We start from the raw sequence: 18,117 nt of genomic DNA, 5'->3' as shown, positions 1-18,117 counted from the left end.
CCTAAAAATTGCTCAATAACAGCAGTTAAAAGTTGCACCATTTCTGCATCATGCCCATGGAAGTTCTTGGGGGCACTAACACTACCACAGTGCTGCTGTGAGAGCAGCATTTTGCCATGTGAACGAGTGGGAAACACTCTCTGCAAACCATGGGAAGGATATTGCAGTCAGATTGCTTCCTCTGCCATCCCAAAAACTTCCTGCAGCCCCAGCCCAGCTCCTGACTTCAGGGCCTCCAATGGCTGGTCAAAAACAATGGGCATCCCAGGGGAAGCCACTTTCATGGCACCTTTTCAATCACAGATAACTGCAAACTCCACAGAAACCAGAATAACTGGAGTTATTATATTCCATTCTAAACATAAGGATGGAGAATAGCTTTGCACTTTTTATTAATGCAATTTATAGATTTCAATAAGCCAAGGAAGTGCCCAACAAAGACACTATCACTATCAAAGTAATCATCAAGTACACATTTTCAGCTTAGGACAGAATAAGCCACTTTGGTTTTGTAGTAATGTAATCGTTTTGCAGGGTACACCAATGAACACCAAAGCAGACAAGAGCAGTGAGAGGACACTAATTAATAAGAAAACAAATGGGGGAATTACAGTGTAATCTTACCTAACTAGCCTGTTCTCAATAATGGCAGTGGGGTGGAGCATCTCCCTGCTAGGGGTCCACCCCTATCAGGGGGAGAGGGACACCTCAGCATGGCAGGGGTGCAGAACATCATTACTGCATTACATACAAAAATAAAATTTAAAGAACAGATTTCTGTTCTCAAAACAACCCAACAAAGATTAGCACAAAATAAAAAAAATCCAGTTTAAATTTTACCTTAGAATGGAGCAGGCAGGCAGACCCTATAATAAAATGTACAAATATTTTTGAATCCCAAATTTCATTTGACATCCCAGCAGAAGAAGAGGAAGTACATGCCATTGAAGAAGCATCAAGTTCTCCCCAGACAATTCAGTAAACTTGAAGCATAATAATATAAACTACTTCTTCTGGGGCACTTCCTCATAGCATAGAGAATATTTCATGTAGAAGAATTTCCTAAATGACACATATTTCTTACATAAGGAACAACACAGAGGCCAAATATTAAACATCATCTGATGGCAGCAGTTTCATTAAATGTCATTTTGGTGAATTCAACCTAGCCCAGACCCTTCTATGTAAGAGTCTGCCACATTTTTGTGCTGATCAAAAGCCTCCAAGTTTAATCTGTTCAAAAAAACCTGGAAAGCTGGCAGAACTTCTACTGTAAAACCCTGATTACTTTGAAGTGTGCTCACAGTCTGAACTAAATGTAATGTGCCAATCATTCATCTTGTAGTCTGCAAAACCACTCTTTGGACAGATTTAGTTTGAAAAAGCCAGGTACTCCATGAAATGGTACATGCAAGATTTGATCTGACTAAATAAGCTGGCTGTAAAAAGGGAAAAAACCCAACTCATGGAAATAATTAATATTGCAGCCTAGCTTTGAATGGATATGTTTCATTCTCTCTTCTCTTTTGGAAGGGAAAGGAGAACCCATAAATAGCCCATTTTCAGTTTTTTTAAACTCCAGAAAACATTGAGTATTTCTCCATCCCCTAACATTCAAATCAGATTCACTGGAGAAAGGCTCTGCCCAACATACTTTAAAGAATAATTCTCTCTTAGTAATTAATCAAATTCCTACTAAGAAATCAAACCTTATGAAACAGATGGGGAAAATGGACAGAGACAGTGGACTTAAAAGATGGTAGAACATAGCTATGTAGAACTTTTAGCAAACTGTTTCAGATACACCAGTAACACAAAGAAAAAACTGCTATTTCCCATTTTGTTCTCTAACCATTCATTACCTCACTCTGTCAGTCTCTTTTGTTGCTCTTTGGCAAGTAAAAAAGTCAAGTGGGCTACCAAAAAGGGCAACCACCAACTCCTGCCAGGAGAGAAGCAACTGGTTTAAGCACTTCTTGGAGAAAGGAAGGGATGACAAGGTAAACCTGCATGGATTAAGTTGTTACTGTGGCTACTCTCTTAATCCCATATGGTTAAAAATGCTGCTGTGGCTCATTTTAGGCAGGGAGGCAATAAACAGGGCTACTGGGCTACTGCATCAGGCTCCCCACCACACTGCACAGGGAAGGGTCACTCCAGGAGCTGATCCTACACTCTGTCTGTCCTTCCATTGACACACCATTTTTCCCAGTAAAAAGTCACTTGCCACAGTTCTTACAGAAACAAGAGAAAATCATTTGAATAGGAAAAAAAAAAAAACAACCCAGACCACCTTTTGGTATCACCCACATCTCCCTGAGCAGGCAGTGCTAAATCCCCATGGGAAAGGCCTGTGTGGCACTGCACTGACAAACTACTGCTGCCTTGAATCAAACACAAACTCCACAACATCACATCCTGCTTTCACATCTAGTGACGAAAATTACAAAAGCAAAGAGAAGTGGGCAAGTAGCATGGCAATCTGATCTAGGATAGCTGCTTGGCCACCAGTTTCTCCAACTGCTTTTTGAAAAATTATTGTGCTAGCATGCACCACCTATTCAGCAATGTCACTGCCTTTTCCTAATGCCTGCCCTCAATCCCAAGTGAAAAATTCCCATTTTCCATGACAAACAGCAGTCAGCAATTCCTGCTATCCCAAAAGCTCACCAAAGAAATCAGGCAGATGGTCACAGTTTAATACCTCATGCCTGTTTTCTATCATTTGCTACCTTATTTAGCCAAAACTGAAAGGCAATGGAGGCAGTGTTAGCTGGACTGTAATGCCACAGCTGCTGACTCTTTCCGTGCTCGGTGCTCTGAAGCTGACCCAAGGCTGACCCCTTTTCCTCTTCACTCACAGCATCAGCCATGAGGTTTCTAAGTCTTTCAGTTCCAACTGATCTCATAAAGAAAAGCAGTACAATATTCATTATGGTCTCAGCATGCTAGTGCCTGAATTTGGGTGTTTCTATGGGTGTCATAATCAGAAAGAGCTTTTCAGGTAAAGAAAACTAAGACAGCTCCTAGTTATGATTAACACATACAACACAACAAGCTGAAAGCCCCATAAACCTGGCCTTACACCGACTTTCAAAATTACAGAGCTGAGGGTGTTGCTTGGGTTTTTTTTTTCTTTTGTGAATCAAAACACAAAAGCACCATCTACATCATCTAGGAAAAAGAAATAAAATTATCCTTCAAAAGAACCAAAGTCAGCGGATTTTCTAAAAAAATATTCTAACATAATGTAAAGGGAAAAAAGAGGCTTTTGTGTTCTGTGTGGTACATGAGGGATGGGTGGGTTTGCAGTACCAGACACTCTGTGCTCAAGTGGAAGGATACAGGCACAGCCTCACTCTTTAAAAAAACAAAACAAAACAAAAAAAAAACCCACCAAAAAAAAAAAACAACAACAAAAAAACCAAACAACCACAAAACCAGATTTCTTATCTGAGACTTCAACAGCTGGACAAAATCTATAGAAGACATCCCCAAATCCACTATTTCTCCAGAGTTCCACAGATCCACAGAAACCTTTTTCACTCTATTTTAAAAACCCTTTTTGAGTCTATGAAACACACTAAGGCTCCAAGTGGTTATTATAAATTACTGATTACAGTTTGATACTAATAATATCTGATAACTAAGTATCTTCACTACAACACAATTGTTTTCTAACAACAGTTCTCAGGCAAACTAGAATTAAACTCAAGAGGTTAATGCTGAAAATGTAACAAGAATTGGAAGGAAAAAAATAGCTTCAAAGCAGAATCTCCCTACTTTGTGCATGGCTTCTATGTCTTATGTCACATTTCCCCAAGCATATTTTTAAATAAACATTTTCAGAAACCTGAACTGACACTGCTTTGGTGCATCCCTCCTGAAGCGTGCTGGCAATCAAAGACTTTCAAATAGGAGCAAGTTTACTTGTAGAGGATACAAACCATTAAAATAATTAATATAAATTAGTAACTAAGGCACAGCTCTTCTGTTCTCCCAGCTGCCAAATTGACAAAGCTGCATGTGGCTCAGGAAGCAAGAACATTTTGGCAGGAGACAGTTGGTGTTCCCCCAAAGCAAACAACAAATAAAGACTCTCCTTACAGTAGATGCTTATATTTAAAGTCTGTTAAAAACACAAAACATCTGTTATACTTGAAAGATTTTAAAAAACAAGCCATGCAACTGATGACACTACTTGTAAGCAGGTAAATCCCAACAGGAATCTTCATTCACATATTGCCTCAAAATGTCCCAGCTCTCTACAGAGGCACATCCTTGTGAGCTTTAAATTATCAGAGGCTCAGTGTACTTGAAATCAGGTTTAAATATCTCTTACCTCAATGTCAAGTACTTCCACTGTGTTGTCCAACATCTTGATTTTGACGGGGAGGTCACGCTCATGTGCTTTGGCAGGTGATGATGCCATGGCAGTCAAGAGGTTCTGTCCTGGCTCCAAGGTACTCACTCCTGAGGTCTTCTGGGCACCCAAACGAGAGCCCGGCGTCTGCAGAATTCTGTATGTTCCTTCTATCTCTCCCATCTTCCAACAGCAAGCAGAGTCTGTAGAAACATGGAAGGAAACAGCCTGAAAGATTTTACACTGACATTCTGTATGAAAATACCACCCACTGAAGAACTGTAACAACATCCTCATTTAACACTATTTATCCCACTAGCAAAATCAGTAATAGGGTTAATGAAACTCTGGATAAGGCTTGGAGCAAACTGGTCTAGTGGAAGGTGTCCCTGACCATGGAAGAAGTTGGAACAAGATGAACAAGATGAGCTTTAGGGCCCCTTCCAACCCAAACTATTCTATAACGACTAAAATCCAACAGCTAAGAAGGAAAAGCAGGAAATAAAACCAACCATTCTGAAGCCTGGTTAAGAAATGGGGTAGTCAAACTTGTGCCTTCTGCCCTCTCAACATGAACATTTTTGTTTCTGACAAGGTTTTTCTGCTGATAAGCCTCCTCCCACCAGCAGCATGAGCACTGGGGACAGTGAAGGGTGAGGTAGGTACCTCTCATGGGTACCCAACCATCCCACTGACTGCACATGAGATAAGAACTATTAAATTCCTGCATCCCCAAAATGATGACTCATGCAAAACCTTATCTGCTGGCAGCTCAGAGCCTTTATCAGGCACTGCTACAAGGCAACACAAAGAAAAAAATGTTCTTTCCCATTTTGTTCTCTCTCTCCATTCGTTACATCACTCTGTCAGTCTCTTTTCTGGCTCTTTGGCAAGTTGAAAAGTCAAGTGGGCTACCAAATAGCTCCTCACCTCACTAAGAAATTTGTGCTTAAATCAGTGGGCAAAAATCTCAGTGACAGAGACTGACGCTAGTGAATGTAGGTTGACTCCTACACGAGTCTTGCTGTCACAGCTTGGTGGCAGTTGTGCAGAGCCAATCTTTAATTTGACATGGGGAAAATGTCCCTGAGGCTCTCCCCAGCTCTCCCACACCACCAGAGCAGGGGTTATATTTGCATGGGGAATCACAGCGGGGTCTACACGGAGGTGAGGCCTGTGTGCTCAGAATGCAGCACAGCCTCTGCCCCACGCCCACCTCTGGCACTGAGTATTTGGTAGCAAGGTGCAAGGCACTAAGCAGGAACACACAGGGAGGCTCCCTGGGCCTTTTTGGGTGAATTACCCAAACACCACACTGTGTCCCAACAGTCCAGAGTGTGTGGGTACTGCAGTGGGACAGCCTCCACATGGCTTCACATCCAAAGGAGTGACAGTTTATTGTTTTGTAGTAAATGTGTTTTGTCAGACAAGAAGAGGCAGCTCATGACAACACTCCTTTGTCTCTCTGTGCTCAGAGTAGGTAGGCAGCCTACTCCAAGGATTTGAATGAAAATCCTTGAATGAAAAACCCTACATGTCCTTACAAATTAGTTGGGGGTGGTTTATGTATCAATTCTCACACACATTGAGACTGGTCAAAATGTCTTCCTAATTTGCAGCCAAGTGCATTTCAACATTTTGGGGATTTTATTTTTATACCTGTAGATCCCTGCAGAGATAAACTTATCCCAGAAGGGCAGACAGATGCCTTCCCACCTAATCACACCTACCACAAGATTTGTGTGGGCCTCTGAGCCCCTGCAGAGCCCTAACCAAGCAGCAGAGCTCAGACCACCCAGAGATGCCACCAGCCTCCCAGCTGACAACGTGCAACAAGAAAGTGTGACAATCACAGAATTATGATGACTGAAAAAAGTCTCTGACATCATCAGTCCAACCCCTAACCCAGCACTGCCAACACCACCACTAAACCACGTCCCTAGATGCCCTATCCACACATGCTTGAACATCTCCAGGGATGGGTACTCCACCACTGCCCTAGGAAGCCTGTTCCAACACCTGACAAACCTTTCAGTGAAGAAATTTTGCCTGATGTTGAATCTAAATGTCCTCTGACACAGCTTGAGGCCATTTCCTCTTGTCCTTGTTCCCTGGTGGCAAAGCCTGATCCCCCACTTGGCTGTACCCTGTCAGGGAGTTAGAGAGAGCAAGAAGGTTCCCCCTGAGCCTCCTGTTCTCCAGGCTGAGCCTGCCCAGCTGTGCCTCATCTGACTTGTTCTCCAGATTCTTCCCCAGCTCCACTGCCCTTCTCTGGACATGCACCAGGGACCCAAAACCAAACCCAGGATGAAGGATGAGCTTAACCTTAAACTGGGCACACACTACCCTGTGCCCAACCTCCCAGCTTTGGGTGACAAATAATCAGAAAGTTTCTTTCTTAGGGTGTTTTGTGTGTATTTTTTGGCTGAACTTCTAGGTTTGTGCAGCCACATAGAAAAACTTTGATGTCATAAATTTTAAAACCATCCTAACAACAAAATTCAGCAGAAAGCGATACCCAGGTTACACCTCTAACTGCTAATCTGAAGAGAAACCAGAGCTTGAAGAGAAACCAGAGCTATATCCCCTTGATATCATGTCCCTTATCAGGTAATCACATGGTAAATTTTTGCTATTGGCATTCAGGAGCTGCCCAGGATCAGTCATACTCCTCCATAGGGCTCTTTATTAGCCATCCACTCTTAAAATTAGTGCTCCAGGAGCACTCATTCCCTTCTGAATAAACAGCTCCTGGAAGAGACACACACTGCCGTTACTCAAAAGGAAAAAAATGCAAGCAGCAACAGCCAAGGCAGCAGAAGGAACAGCCCTGCAGAGACCTCAGCAGCCTCCCCTCCAGCTGGAGGCAGCTGCTTCCCCAAGGCAGGCAGGCAGGCCACCCAAGGCCGGACTCAGGAGGAGCTCCTGGGTACTCTCTAGCTTTGGTCACCAGCCAGGAGAGACCAAAGTCATATCAAACAGAAATTGCACGTGTCAAAATCTTTCCCCACAGGTGGTAACAGTAAAAGTGAACTCAGTGGCGCTTGACCTCATATCCTACTGATGACATGTTCCTCAAAATATTTACGCCAGCCAATATTAAGATTTTAAAGGCCAAACAAGCACTAGGCAGAACACAGGATGTGCAGAAGCAAGCATGATGCCCAGAAGAGCAGTGGCCTGCTGTGCCAGCTGAGAGCATCTCCCCCATGGCACATCCTGCTCCCTCCCAAGGCAGCCCACTGATGCCACCACAACTACTGACAACCCCCAGATAGCCCAGTCTGCCCCCTCTGCCTGCAACACCCAATGTGTGAGGAGTGCTAACCAAGCCAAGCACTACTTCCAGTTTCACCACCAGAGCTGTATATCGTGTTTTAAGTCCTCTGATTACATAAGACATTTCTGGACAAAAACCACAGTGTCATGGTTCAGAAAACACTTCAGTTCAAGGGCGGACTACACAAAAGGAGAAGGAAAATTAACTAGACAGGCTGCAAGCTCCAAGAACACAGAATTTCTACAGACAGAGCAGAACATCCCACCAAGAGCCTCCTGCCATGGGTGAGCCACAACAAGGTCTCAACAATGCAAAACTAAAATATAATATTACCACAACACTGGTGTTCTGGGATCAAAAAAAATCCTCCTTGCGTTGCCTCTCTCTGAACTTGCTTACACCTAGTGTTTATCCTGATTATTTCCTACAAACTGGGACCAGGCACCAAAGCTAAATCTGCTCCCTGAAGTACAGTGACTGAATGAGCATTGCTCTCAGCCCTAAATGAAGGAGCAAACAAAGCAAAACTTACAAAATTTAGATAGCTGTGTATTAGATAGCTGTGTATATATATATATATATATAATTATTTTTTTTTTGTACCAGGTACCTTTTGAAAGAGCTTTTAAGTCACAATGAGTTTCATCTTCTATTTGGATGGAATAAACATATTTTTCAGAAGCGAGAAAGCATTTTCAGCTATCAGCAAATCTGGAAAGGCAGCTTATACCTGAGGATATGCAAGATCATAGAAACATAGAGAGCTTTGGGTTTAAAGGGACCTTAAAGTCCACCTTGTTCCAGCTCCCTGCCATGAGCAGGGACAACTTTCACTAGACCAGCTTACTTCAAGCCCCATTCAATCTGGCTTTGCACACTTGGATGATACCAATGGCTTTCAAAGGAACTCCTCTGAGCAGGGTGTCTTTTGGTCAGGGGCCATGCTCCATCCCTCACCCATGCAGAAGGCAGATCTGAGGCCAGTTTCCCAGTTGCCAAGTATGAGCAGGGTGGTCCCTGCCTCCCATGGGAAGGGATGGCTACACACGGAGCAGCAAGGAAGCACAAAAAAGCAAATTTTCCTCTCTTAACTCTTTAAGCCACAGCCACCCGTTAGCACTGCTATACCGAGCAGACACAAATGATGCACCAAGAATCCACCATCGCAGGCGAAGATTCCGAGTGCTCGGTTGCGAGAGGAGCGACGTGTCTCCCTACGACCCCGTCCCTCCTCACGGCCTCGGAGGGTTTCATGGCTCTGCCCCGCAGAGCTGCCCGGCCCCACGCTGGCCTGGAAGGAGCTGCAAGGGCGCGGACAGCGGGGAATGTCCGCGGCCGGTCCCTGCCAGGTGAGCGGCGCTTCAGCCGCGCTTCTCTGACCGAGCAGCCGGGAGCACAAGACCCTCCCGGCCCGGGTCCCCGCACGGAGGCGGGTCGGGGCTCGGGCCGTGCCGGGGCTCGGGCCGTGCCGGGCTCGGGCCGTGCCGGGCTCGGGCCGTGCCGGGGCTCGGGCCGTGCCGGGCTCGGGCCGTGCCGGGGCTCGGGCCGTGCCGGGCTCGGGCCGTGCCGGGGCTCGGCTGCTCTCACACTCGCAGCGAGGCCCCCTGCGGCAGCCCCCTGTGAAGGCGCTCTCTGAGCCCCCGGGGAAGCCGCTCCCCAGGCCCCGGCAGCCCCCGGGGGACTTCGGCGAGCTGGCAGAGCGGGCCGCACGGCGGGCAGCGGCGGAAGCGCGGCCGCGCAGGCGGGGCGGGCCGAGCCGCCGGCCTGGGCGCCGCTCGCCGGCAGCGCCGCTCCGGCCCCCTCAGCTCCCGCCCCGCGCCCGCTCCCCGCCGGGACCCGGCCCGGCTCGGTTCGGTTCGCGCCCCGGAGCCGCCGCCCCGCGCTCACCTCCAGGCCCGGCCCGCTCCGCCGCCCGCGCTCACACCGGCCCCGAGCGGCCCCGCCCCGCCCGCCCGTGGGCAGCGGGGCCGGGGCGGGGCGGCCCCACCCTGCGGGCGGGTAACGGGCCCGGGGCGGGCCCCGCACCCAGACACGGAGCGAGCCCTCCGCTGCCCCTCCGCCCGCTCCGCCGAGCTTAGGGGATTGTTTTATACCGAAGCGAAACGCAAAGAGTGGTTTTCCAGCACAAGGAGGGCTTTAATAGAATAGTGCATCTGAAGCTGAAGGGCAGCCAGCTCACAGGCTGTTGCCCAAGGTCTGCACCCCAAAAAGAGGCACATGAAATCCCCCAGTGCCACCCCAGACATCCATCACCCCACAGATCCTCAGGGAAACACCGCCCTGGGAGACAACACCATGCCAGTAACCAGTCCCAGGCCAAATAGTGAAAATTTTAGGTCTTCACTAGGTTAAATTTTTCACATATAAATGGGGATAGACTCAGTGTTACAGAGCAGGAGAAAATGTGGTTGCTGCGCAGGGGCATCGGGGAGTGCTGCTGACCAAAGGAGCTGAAGACCACAAAAGCAGCATCCTCCTTCTCCTCACTCCCCAGCCAGCAAGCCCATCCCTCACTGACACAGACAAGAACAAAACACTGTAGGAAATTCAGCACAGGACAAACAAATCTTTGCACTGTCTGGATTTCATCAGCTCTAAAGCTGAGGCCAAGGCTGGCAGATAAAAGGATAGCCAGGAAAGAAGATCTTCCTGAAAAGGGCCACCTTTGACAACCCCTGAGTCATCCACAGCTCACTACGCTCTGACCTTCAAGACAAGAAGCAACAGCAATGAGAGAAATCCTTGGGTTTCTCTAGATATGGATTGTTGGCCAGTAGCATGAGAAATGCAAGGAGCCATCTTGTTTCTGAGAACTTGACCTTTTCATAGCAATATTAAAAACAAAATATTGGCATAGCATATGACTTTTGGTAATAAAAAACACATAAATTATGCAGAACAGCCCTTTCAAACAGAAGCAGCTTCATTACTCTTGCTCACGAAAAGGCAACTTGCAAATTTAATGAGTAATTCCTGACTAACAGCATTCTCATCTCTTCAAAAGAACAAGACACAAGGTTTTAAAAAATATGTCCCATTATTTGGTCTCCTTAAAAAGTGATGTGGAGCTGAAGAATCTCATGGATACAGAAAAGAAACAGGAAAGTTGTAAAAGTATACACAACATTTTAGACAATTCTATTTATAAGATCAATGGTGATCTCAGCCAGGTGAAATGCTTTCCTTACTGACAGGCTGCTTAAGTATCTTATTTGCATGGCTTTTTATTTGCAACTTAACTGCTAATATAGTTTCACATCCTTCAAAGTGCAGACACTTCAGAGTCATCTTCATTTTGATCACTTTCTTTAAAATCTAAAAAGACCACTAAAGTTTTCTTGTGCTAAAAAGCAGCTGCCACTAAGAGAACAAATCTGATGTGATCACTTTAAAGTCACACACCACCACACTAAGGAGAGTAAGCAAAAATTACAGATGTGGCAGTCTTTAGGAACATCAACACCCTGCTGCTGCTCTTTATGCTTCATTCAAGAGTCCTGACCTTGTTGCTTACCCAAAATACATGTAATTTACTGAACTGAAGCAATGCAATAAGGAAAAGGCACAAAGGTTCAGTGTTTAATTGTCCTCATCCTGAACACCTGTTTCTACATGCAGTTCATTTCTGACCTGTCTACTCACACAAGCAAAAAAAAAAAAAAAAAAAAAAATTCCATCATATCAGAGAATTACAGAATAGTTTGGGATGGAAAGGACCTTAAAGGTCTCCTCTGCCATGGGCAGGGACACCTTCCACTGTCCCACATTGCTCCAAGCCCCATTCAAGCTGGCCTTGGACACTTCCAGGGCTAGAGCAGCCACAGGGTACAATGAGGAAGGGCCATATCAGGTTGAACTTCTGTTATGTACACTCAATCATTTAATAAATCCTCAGCAACTGTAACAAAAAACATGCTTGAGATGTGGTGTTTGGTGATTTTGAAAACTAAAAGAGGGAGTGGATTGGTTTGGTGATTTTGAAAACTAAAAGAGGGAGTAGATTGGCTATCTCTACCAGACTCAGCAGTATGTTCTTCACAGCTGTCCACAAAGTCTCTTAAGTTTCTGTAACAGCCATGAAATCAAACTTTTCAGCCATCCAAACAGTGTTTGAAGCCTTTACAAGAGGAGGAAGACGTTTAAAGACTAAAACTAGAAGAATGTCATTACACATGAAAGCCAGCTGTTGCAGTTGGAAGGATGCAGTGTCAGGACAAAGCACAGCTTTCTCCTTTTGAGATAAAAACTGATAACAAGGTGTAACTTTTGCACTCAAGTAATACAACAGATAATCTGCACCATATTCTCCCCTTGGCCTGAGCAGGACAATTAGAATTACCCTTTCACTACACTATAATATCATCTTTTTCTTCAGTCACCCTCTGGATGAGGTTTGAGGAAGTCCTTCAAAGCAGACTTTTATCCAATTAATATAACAGCTGGGAAATCTTTCTATTCAGATCCTTCACCATGACAAAGAGAAAATCTCCAGACTGAAAAATCACACATACTGATGATTTTGTCAGCACATATTTTCCAAATACACACTACAGAGCTCTGTCTCTCAGAGGTCTCCATCTCCTAAGAACAAGGCAAGCTTACACTGTGTCTTCCCTGCTGTCTACAGCAGCAAGTTGGCATAGCTGAGAGGAAAAATATTTACAACCACTTAAGCCAGCATTTTATATCATGTACACCAAAGTAACTGGGCCACATGCCACGAATTCACTTTGAGTGTGTTGTACTGGGACTCCACAATGACAGCACACATGGGCATGCCAAGGATGAAAAGAGGAAGATGGATTGATATGGGTTTCATTGCAGGTGGGTCACTGAAAGCACCAGAATCCCTTTTGGGGCAGTTCAGAGACCTTTGACTGCCACAGTTCACTGCCATTGTCCTACTTTAGTTCAAGCCAGAGCCTTGTATGACAATTATCCCATCTGTTACTACCTGGATATATTCAACAATTTGCTGTGGGCATCATTAACCTAAGCATAAGCACAGTGCCACTAAGGACTAACTGGAAGGGCTGAGAGCTTTCTCCACAAGATGATCACTTATTATTGCATCACTCTTGAGGACCTGGTGACACTGCACCACCTGCAGAGCACCTCAGAGGTCCACCAGGGGAAAAACTCACCTTTGCACAACTGTATTTACATGTTAGATGAAATGTTATGACAATTAATGACCACCCTGGCCATGTTTCTGGTCTAGAAATGTTTCAACCTTGAAGAGTTCAGTCTGTAATGGCCTGCGCAGCAGAACCAGAGACCAGTTATCCTGTCTTACTGATCCATTCTCTGGATTGCCTCCCACATCACCTTAGACATCTCAGCAGGGACCAGTCTGCAGGATCAAGTCATTCCTCATCACTGATTAACAAGGTCTTTACTCAACAGTCACAAAGAGCTTAAGTTTATTTCTTAAATAGCAAAATCAAGCCAATTTCAGTAATTTTAATCAGATGGTGCTCTGTACTAACAGCCCACAAGTACCCCAGATGGTAGAAAAACAGAAAAGAGTGAAATCATAAAATTTGATTAATCCACCAACTGTCATTAGCAAATGACAAAAGACTCAAGTCAAGGTGAACAGGAGCTGCTATATAAGCAGAGATATGACCCACACAATGAGCACAAAGATTGAACAACGCAGCCATACCTGTACATGCCACTTACCAGAATTACTCTCTTACTCCAGGCTCACTTACTGTTAAAATTGACCAGAAAGCATAGGAGAAATACTGTTCTTCAACAGCAATGAATGAAGATGCTTCAAAAATGGTCAGAAGGCACCTCGTTCTACTGGCAGAGATGGAATAGCAAATGCACTCAGCAGAAGTAGTACCTTGCTAAACCAACTGGTTTCCATGCTATGGATACTTGTGACCCTGTGGTTGGGATTTTACACTTCCAATCTTAAATAATTCTGCCCTCCACAATCATGCTCTAGCACTTCTCCCAGAAGGAAATCTTTGAGTTTCTCAGATTGTTCCCCTTTGGAGCCCTTCTACACACACTGCAACTTCTAATTACATTGGCCTTTATAAAGCACAAAGTCCACCAGCCTTAGACCATGACCTGGAATTAAACCCTCATTATTAACCAATTCCTTAGAAAAGGCCTGGGTACCTATGTACAGGAAAAACTTCTGCTAACAGAAAAACCCCGAGAGGCTGCAATCCCTTTTTGCAATCACCTACTTTGACTTTCATAATTATATATCTATTTGAACTTGGCTCTCATGGTGAAGGTGGCAATTAGAACAAGTAAATTAAGCACAGCATATGTTCCTACCTGCACACACAGACACACTCACTCAGCAGCTTCTCTCAGTCTGACTAGTGAACTTGTCCAAGCACATCCTCCCTGCCCAGAAGGTTCAGTCTGTAGCCAGCAGCAATTTTGAAGCCACAGCACAAAAATCAAGAGCATAGACAAGCTACAAAGTGCAATGAAATAGACCTGCTGAGCCACAACATTGGAACAAAATTCCAGGCAAAATCTGAGAGCTTTTCCTGCCATATTCTTATCTACAGGTAACAGCTGAGACACAGACAATCCCTTATTGCCCCCACGTGGTGCATCAATCCTACTGCACAAAAGCACTAATATGCCCAGAATTCCTCTAAATTTCCTTTAAATTGAATCCAAAGGTTTTTTGATAGATGTTAGTTCTATGACTGCAATAGCCTAAACGTTAAGCTGCTACCAAATAGTCTTTTCTGCAATTGTATTGATTTATTCCTCTCTCACACTTAATAATGTCTGCACAGTGAGGGCAATAAAGCATGTCTGAAGCAGCAAGGCCTGAACACCACCCCTCAACAAAACTGGGAGAGCCAGAAAGCTCACCCTGCCTTTTTTTTATTATTACTTTTTAAATCCCATTGAGGTTCATCTCATTTCCCTGCCCATCAAATCAGCCTGGGTTTTGTTACCTCGAAGAAATGCACAAGGGTTCAAGTCAGCCATGCCTTATACAATGCCTCAAAGATCTACATGAAAAATGTCTCTGTGTGTTTGGTGGGGTGGGGAACAACACATCCCCAGACAGAAACCACTGATCCCCCAGAATCTGGAATTCTGACAAGAAAGATCACCTCATCCTCACATACCGATCATCTTCAGTCAACAAGGCAACAAATGCACAAATGCCCAGTTAAATATAAAAGAGAAAAAGACCTAGTTCTATTTCATGGACAGGAAACTTAGAATAAAATGATAAATTTAGGATCTCCAAACACTAGACACAGATACGCTTGGCAATTATTTTACTGTCAGATAAACCACAGTTGAGGCCGTAAATAACACCAACTCTGCTCTTTCAGAAATGCAGTAGACAATCACAGATTGCTGGCAAAACAAACTGGTGGATTCCCCACTCTGCCCTCAACTCAAGGGCTGTTCCAGCTGTTTGTGCCAGGACATAGAGCACAGCAGTCCCCCTGCTGCCAAGACACAGCCCCTGAGCTGGGCCCAGCTGTTGGACACATGGACAACCACCCCTGCCATGCTGTGTTTCCATGTTTCAAAGCAGCCTGAGACTCTTTGCTGGGCAGGAAATGAAGATTCAAACCAGTTTTCTTGCTCTGCGTGCAAGCTTTCAAAGAGACTGAAATATTCCTGGAGAGGCAAATCGTATGTTCTCTGCAGGGGAGAAGCTCTGAAATCAGAGCAAGTACCACTACAGGAACAGTTCAACCTAGGTTTTGGGCTCTCCTTTATGCAAAAGCTTCTTAAAAGTAAAAATAAATCAAAAACTTAAAAATAACAGCAGAATTGGAGGTTGCAAGGCACAGGAGTGAGCATGTCCTGAACAAAGGCTTTTACTGTCAGTGCCTTTTTAAAAAAACTAAATATGCTATTGAAGCAGCACAGGATCTGTTTTAATGAGTGTTTTGCATTAGCTCTCATGGGTGTGTATATTTACCTATTTTATAGAATACACTGAGTTACCTTCACAACACTTGTGAGCTCCTATGCTTCCTACATGGGTTTTTCCCCATGAATTTTTGGCTTCTGCTTTTAAAAATGAAGTGATTCCTCATTGCCCCACCAGCTTCAAATTATTTGTCAATAAAAAACAGGGGAACAGCCAGGCTGAAGCACTTTAAGCATGATGACTCAACATGGTGAAGTTAATAATGGAAGGCACATCTTGTAACTCAGATCTCCCTTTTTGCCATGTCTTCCTGGATGTGACTTACAGGGCTGAAGAGAAATTCCTATCTGGCAACGTGGATCACTCTTGGAAGGCAGCCTTAAACCTAACATCATTTACATCACCACAGATGAGATGTGCAAAGCTGAGAGCCAGGGAGGGCTGGGATAGAGCAAAAACAACCAGCTCCATCAGTTCTATAGAACTGTTTACAGCAGGTTTCAAAGGGAGCAGGATAAGCCGCAGGCTTGGAAAAGAGAGTAGAACTTATTCTTTTCTTATCTAGGAGTTCAGTGTTTCCTACAGTAATAAGTGCTGCATTGCCTTCTCTGTGGGACTGCTCCATAACGCCAGGCAGGATGGCTGTGAGGCTGTCTGCTCTCACCAGAGCAGCTCCCCAAAAGTGTGTTGTTATCTCTCTGAGGTAGCTGGACACCTCCTCTGCCTTGCTGGACTGACAGGCTCTCATTCCTGTGGGTGGGAGTGAAATTCATTTGCCTTCTGCATTTCAAGCACCGAAACTAAACTTGCAAACACACAGCTACATCAGATCTTGCCTTGCTAAATGCTGCAGAAACTCCACAACGCACCTGAAACTTGGGCACACCCTGCTGTGGCTGCGAGCCAGGCCAGTTGATCCCAGCGTGTCTGGGCTGCACTGGCAGGGTGTCTGGCCATCACACCACTCCTTACACAAAGCTCTTCCTCCTCATACTCCATTCCCAGTTTCTGGGCTTGACCTGTAATGACATCAAATGTAACTTCACTGCACATGGGCTCACCTGGGCACTGTGACAACAGCTTGGTTCCAGCACCTCCCATTTTTTAGATTATGAAGGGATGCTTGAGGAAACAGCTACACACCAAGGGCTGCTCCAGCACAGGGACAACACCTGCTTCACTGGTAAACTGATCAGCCAGCCACATGCCTTTGGGGCTGTCCAAGGGAACAGCAGCCCAGAGCCTCATTCAGCATCTCTGGGAAGAGGGGGCAGACATGGCAGGAGCAGGGCTTCAGGACAACAAGCTGCTTATCAAACTGTTATCTCTCCTGAGAAATTGCCCTTGGGAATTCTGGGCTGTGGGAAAATCTCTATGGCAAGTTGAGTTATGAACTGCTTTAATCACAGCTTTCTTGCACTGCAGGAATCCTTTAAGCATTTCTTTCTGGCTTTCTCTGACAGCAGAAGCCCTGTGTTAAGCTCTTTGAGCTCTATGCCATACACAGCATTGAGAGAAAACAGCAAATAGGGAAGAGCTCATAGTTCCATGGAGTCCTTTGCACTGAATTCCAGCACAATGTCCTTCCAAGCAGTAGTTTCAACTCTTCCCAAAGTCTGTTTGGATTATACTCTTGCACATTCCGGGCAATTACCACCTCATTTGTTCTCTAGTTCAGACACTTCCCTAAAGCATGTAGCACTTCATGATCTCTTACAAAGTGTCCAGAGAAAGGCAGAAAAAGTTACATTTCTCATTTTTATTTACTCAGATGTCAGGAAACAAAGGTTTATAGATATTTTGTTCACTTTCTTTTTCTTTTTGTAACCACTAAATGTGTGTGACAAGCTAGCAAAATGCTGACCGAAATCCTTCTCCAAGGCCTAGAAGTCAGATAAACCAGTAAGAGCACCACAGAGAAACCAAGAAAACAGACACACGAGGTGTGCTCAGCCCTGTCCAAATCCTCAGAAAGATCCAGGCAATATCTGGCAGTGTGGAGCAGGAGAGTTGCGTGATAACAAGGCACTTCTCTGCACTCATGCTGTCTACTGAGACAGAAACAGCAAAGGACTCAACTGACATCGAAGTTACAATCCATTAATCTGAATTTAATTTCTTGCAGTCCTGAGAGGATTTTCTACTAAATGCCTTCTGAATCTAGCTGGGATTGTTAGCATTTGTTAATGAATGCCAAACATTCCATTCTACTCACATCACAGGAGAGCTTTCTCCTCAGTAGCTTACTCTGAGGTCATTAGAGTGTGTATGAAGACAGAGGTGTGACTAATTCATCCACAGGTATCACACAAATGGAAAGCCTGGGAGCAAGCAGTGTCAGAATTTGATCTCCAGCCCAGCCATCCTAATATTCAAAACCACCTGAAAAGGGCATATCACAGACTCTGAATGATCTTTTTCCTCATTCTTTACTGAAGAGGCCAGGGATGGCTAGGGAGTGAACTTGAACTCCTCAGAAAAGAGAACATTTGGGCATACAAGCCACCATCATTCTAACCAGGATAAGTGGAACATACACAAATGCTACCCCAAAAGTATGGATGAAATATAAGAAAAAAGATG

General features: G+C 44.9%; 1 protein-coding gene across 4 annotated transcripts in view; it reads right to left on the bottom strand.

The window, feature by feature from the left end:
- FARP2 (FERM, ARH/RhoGEF and pleckstrin domain protein 2) overlaps window positions 1-9,574 on the bottom strand; it is a 73,176-nt gene extending 63,602 nt beyond the window's left edge. For 3 of the 4 annotated variants that reach the window (XR_014957285.1, XR_014957286.1, XM_031505662.3), the window contains exons 1-2: window positions 9,531-9,574; window positions 4,343-4,566 (exon numbers count right to left, since the gene is read on the bottom strand). Coding sequence is in view for 2 of the 4 variants with exons in the window: in XM_031505662.3 (XP_031361522.2) it covers window positions 4,343-4,546 (204 nt within the window). In the remaining 2 variants the exon portion in view is untranslated. Of the gene's footprint in view, window positions 1-4,342; window positions 4,567-8,771; window positions 8,973-9,530 lie in introns of those variants that run through there. The other variant, XM_085587589.1, reaches the window with a different exon arrangement.
- Between the last annotated feature and the right edge of the window lie 8,543 nt (window positions 9,575-18,117).

Source organism: Lonchura striata, chromosome 9 (assembly GCF_050655825.1).
Source record: "Lonchura striata isolate lonStrDom1 chromosome 9, ASM5065582v1, whole genome shotgun sequence".
Classification (NCBI taxonomy): Eukaryota; Metazoa; Chordata; class Aves; order Passeriformes; family Estrildidae; genus Lonchura; species Lonchura striata.
This window is presented reverse-complemented; position numbering and strand designations above follow the sequence as displayed.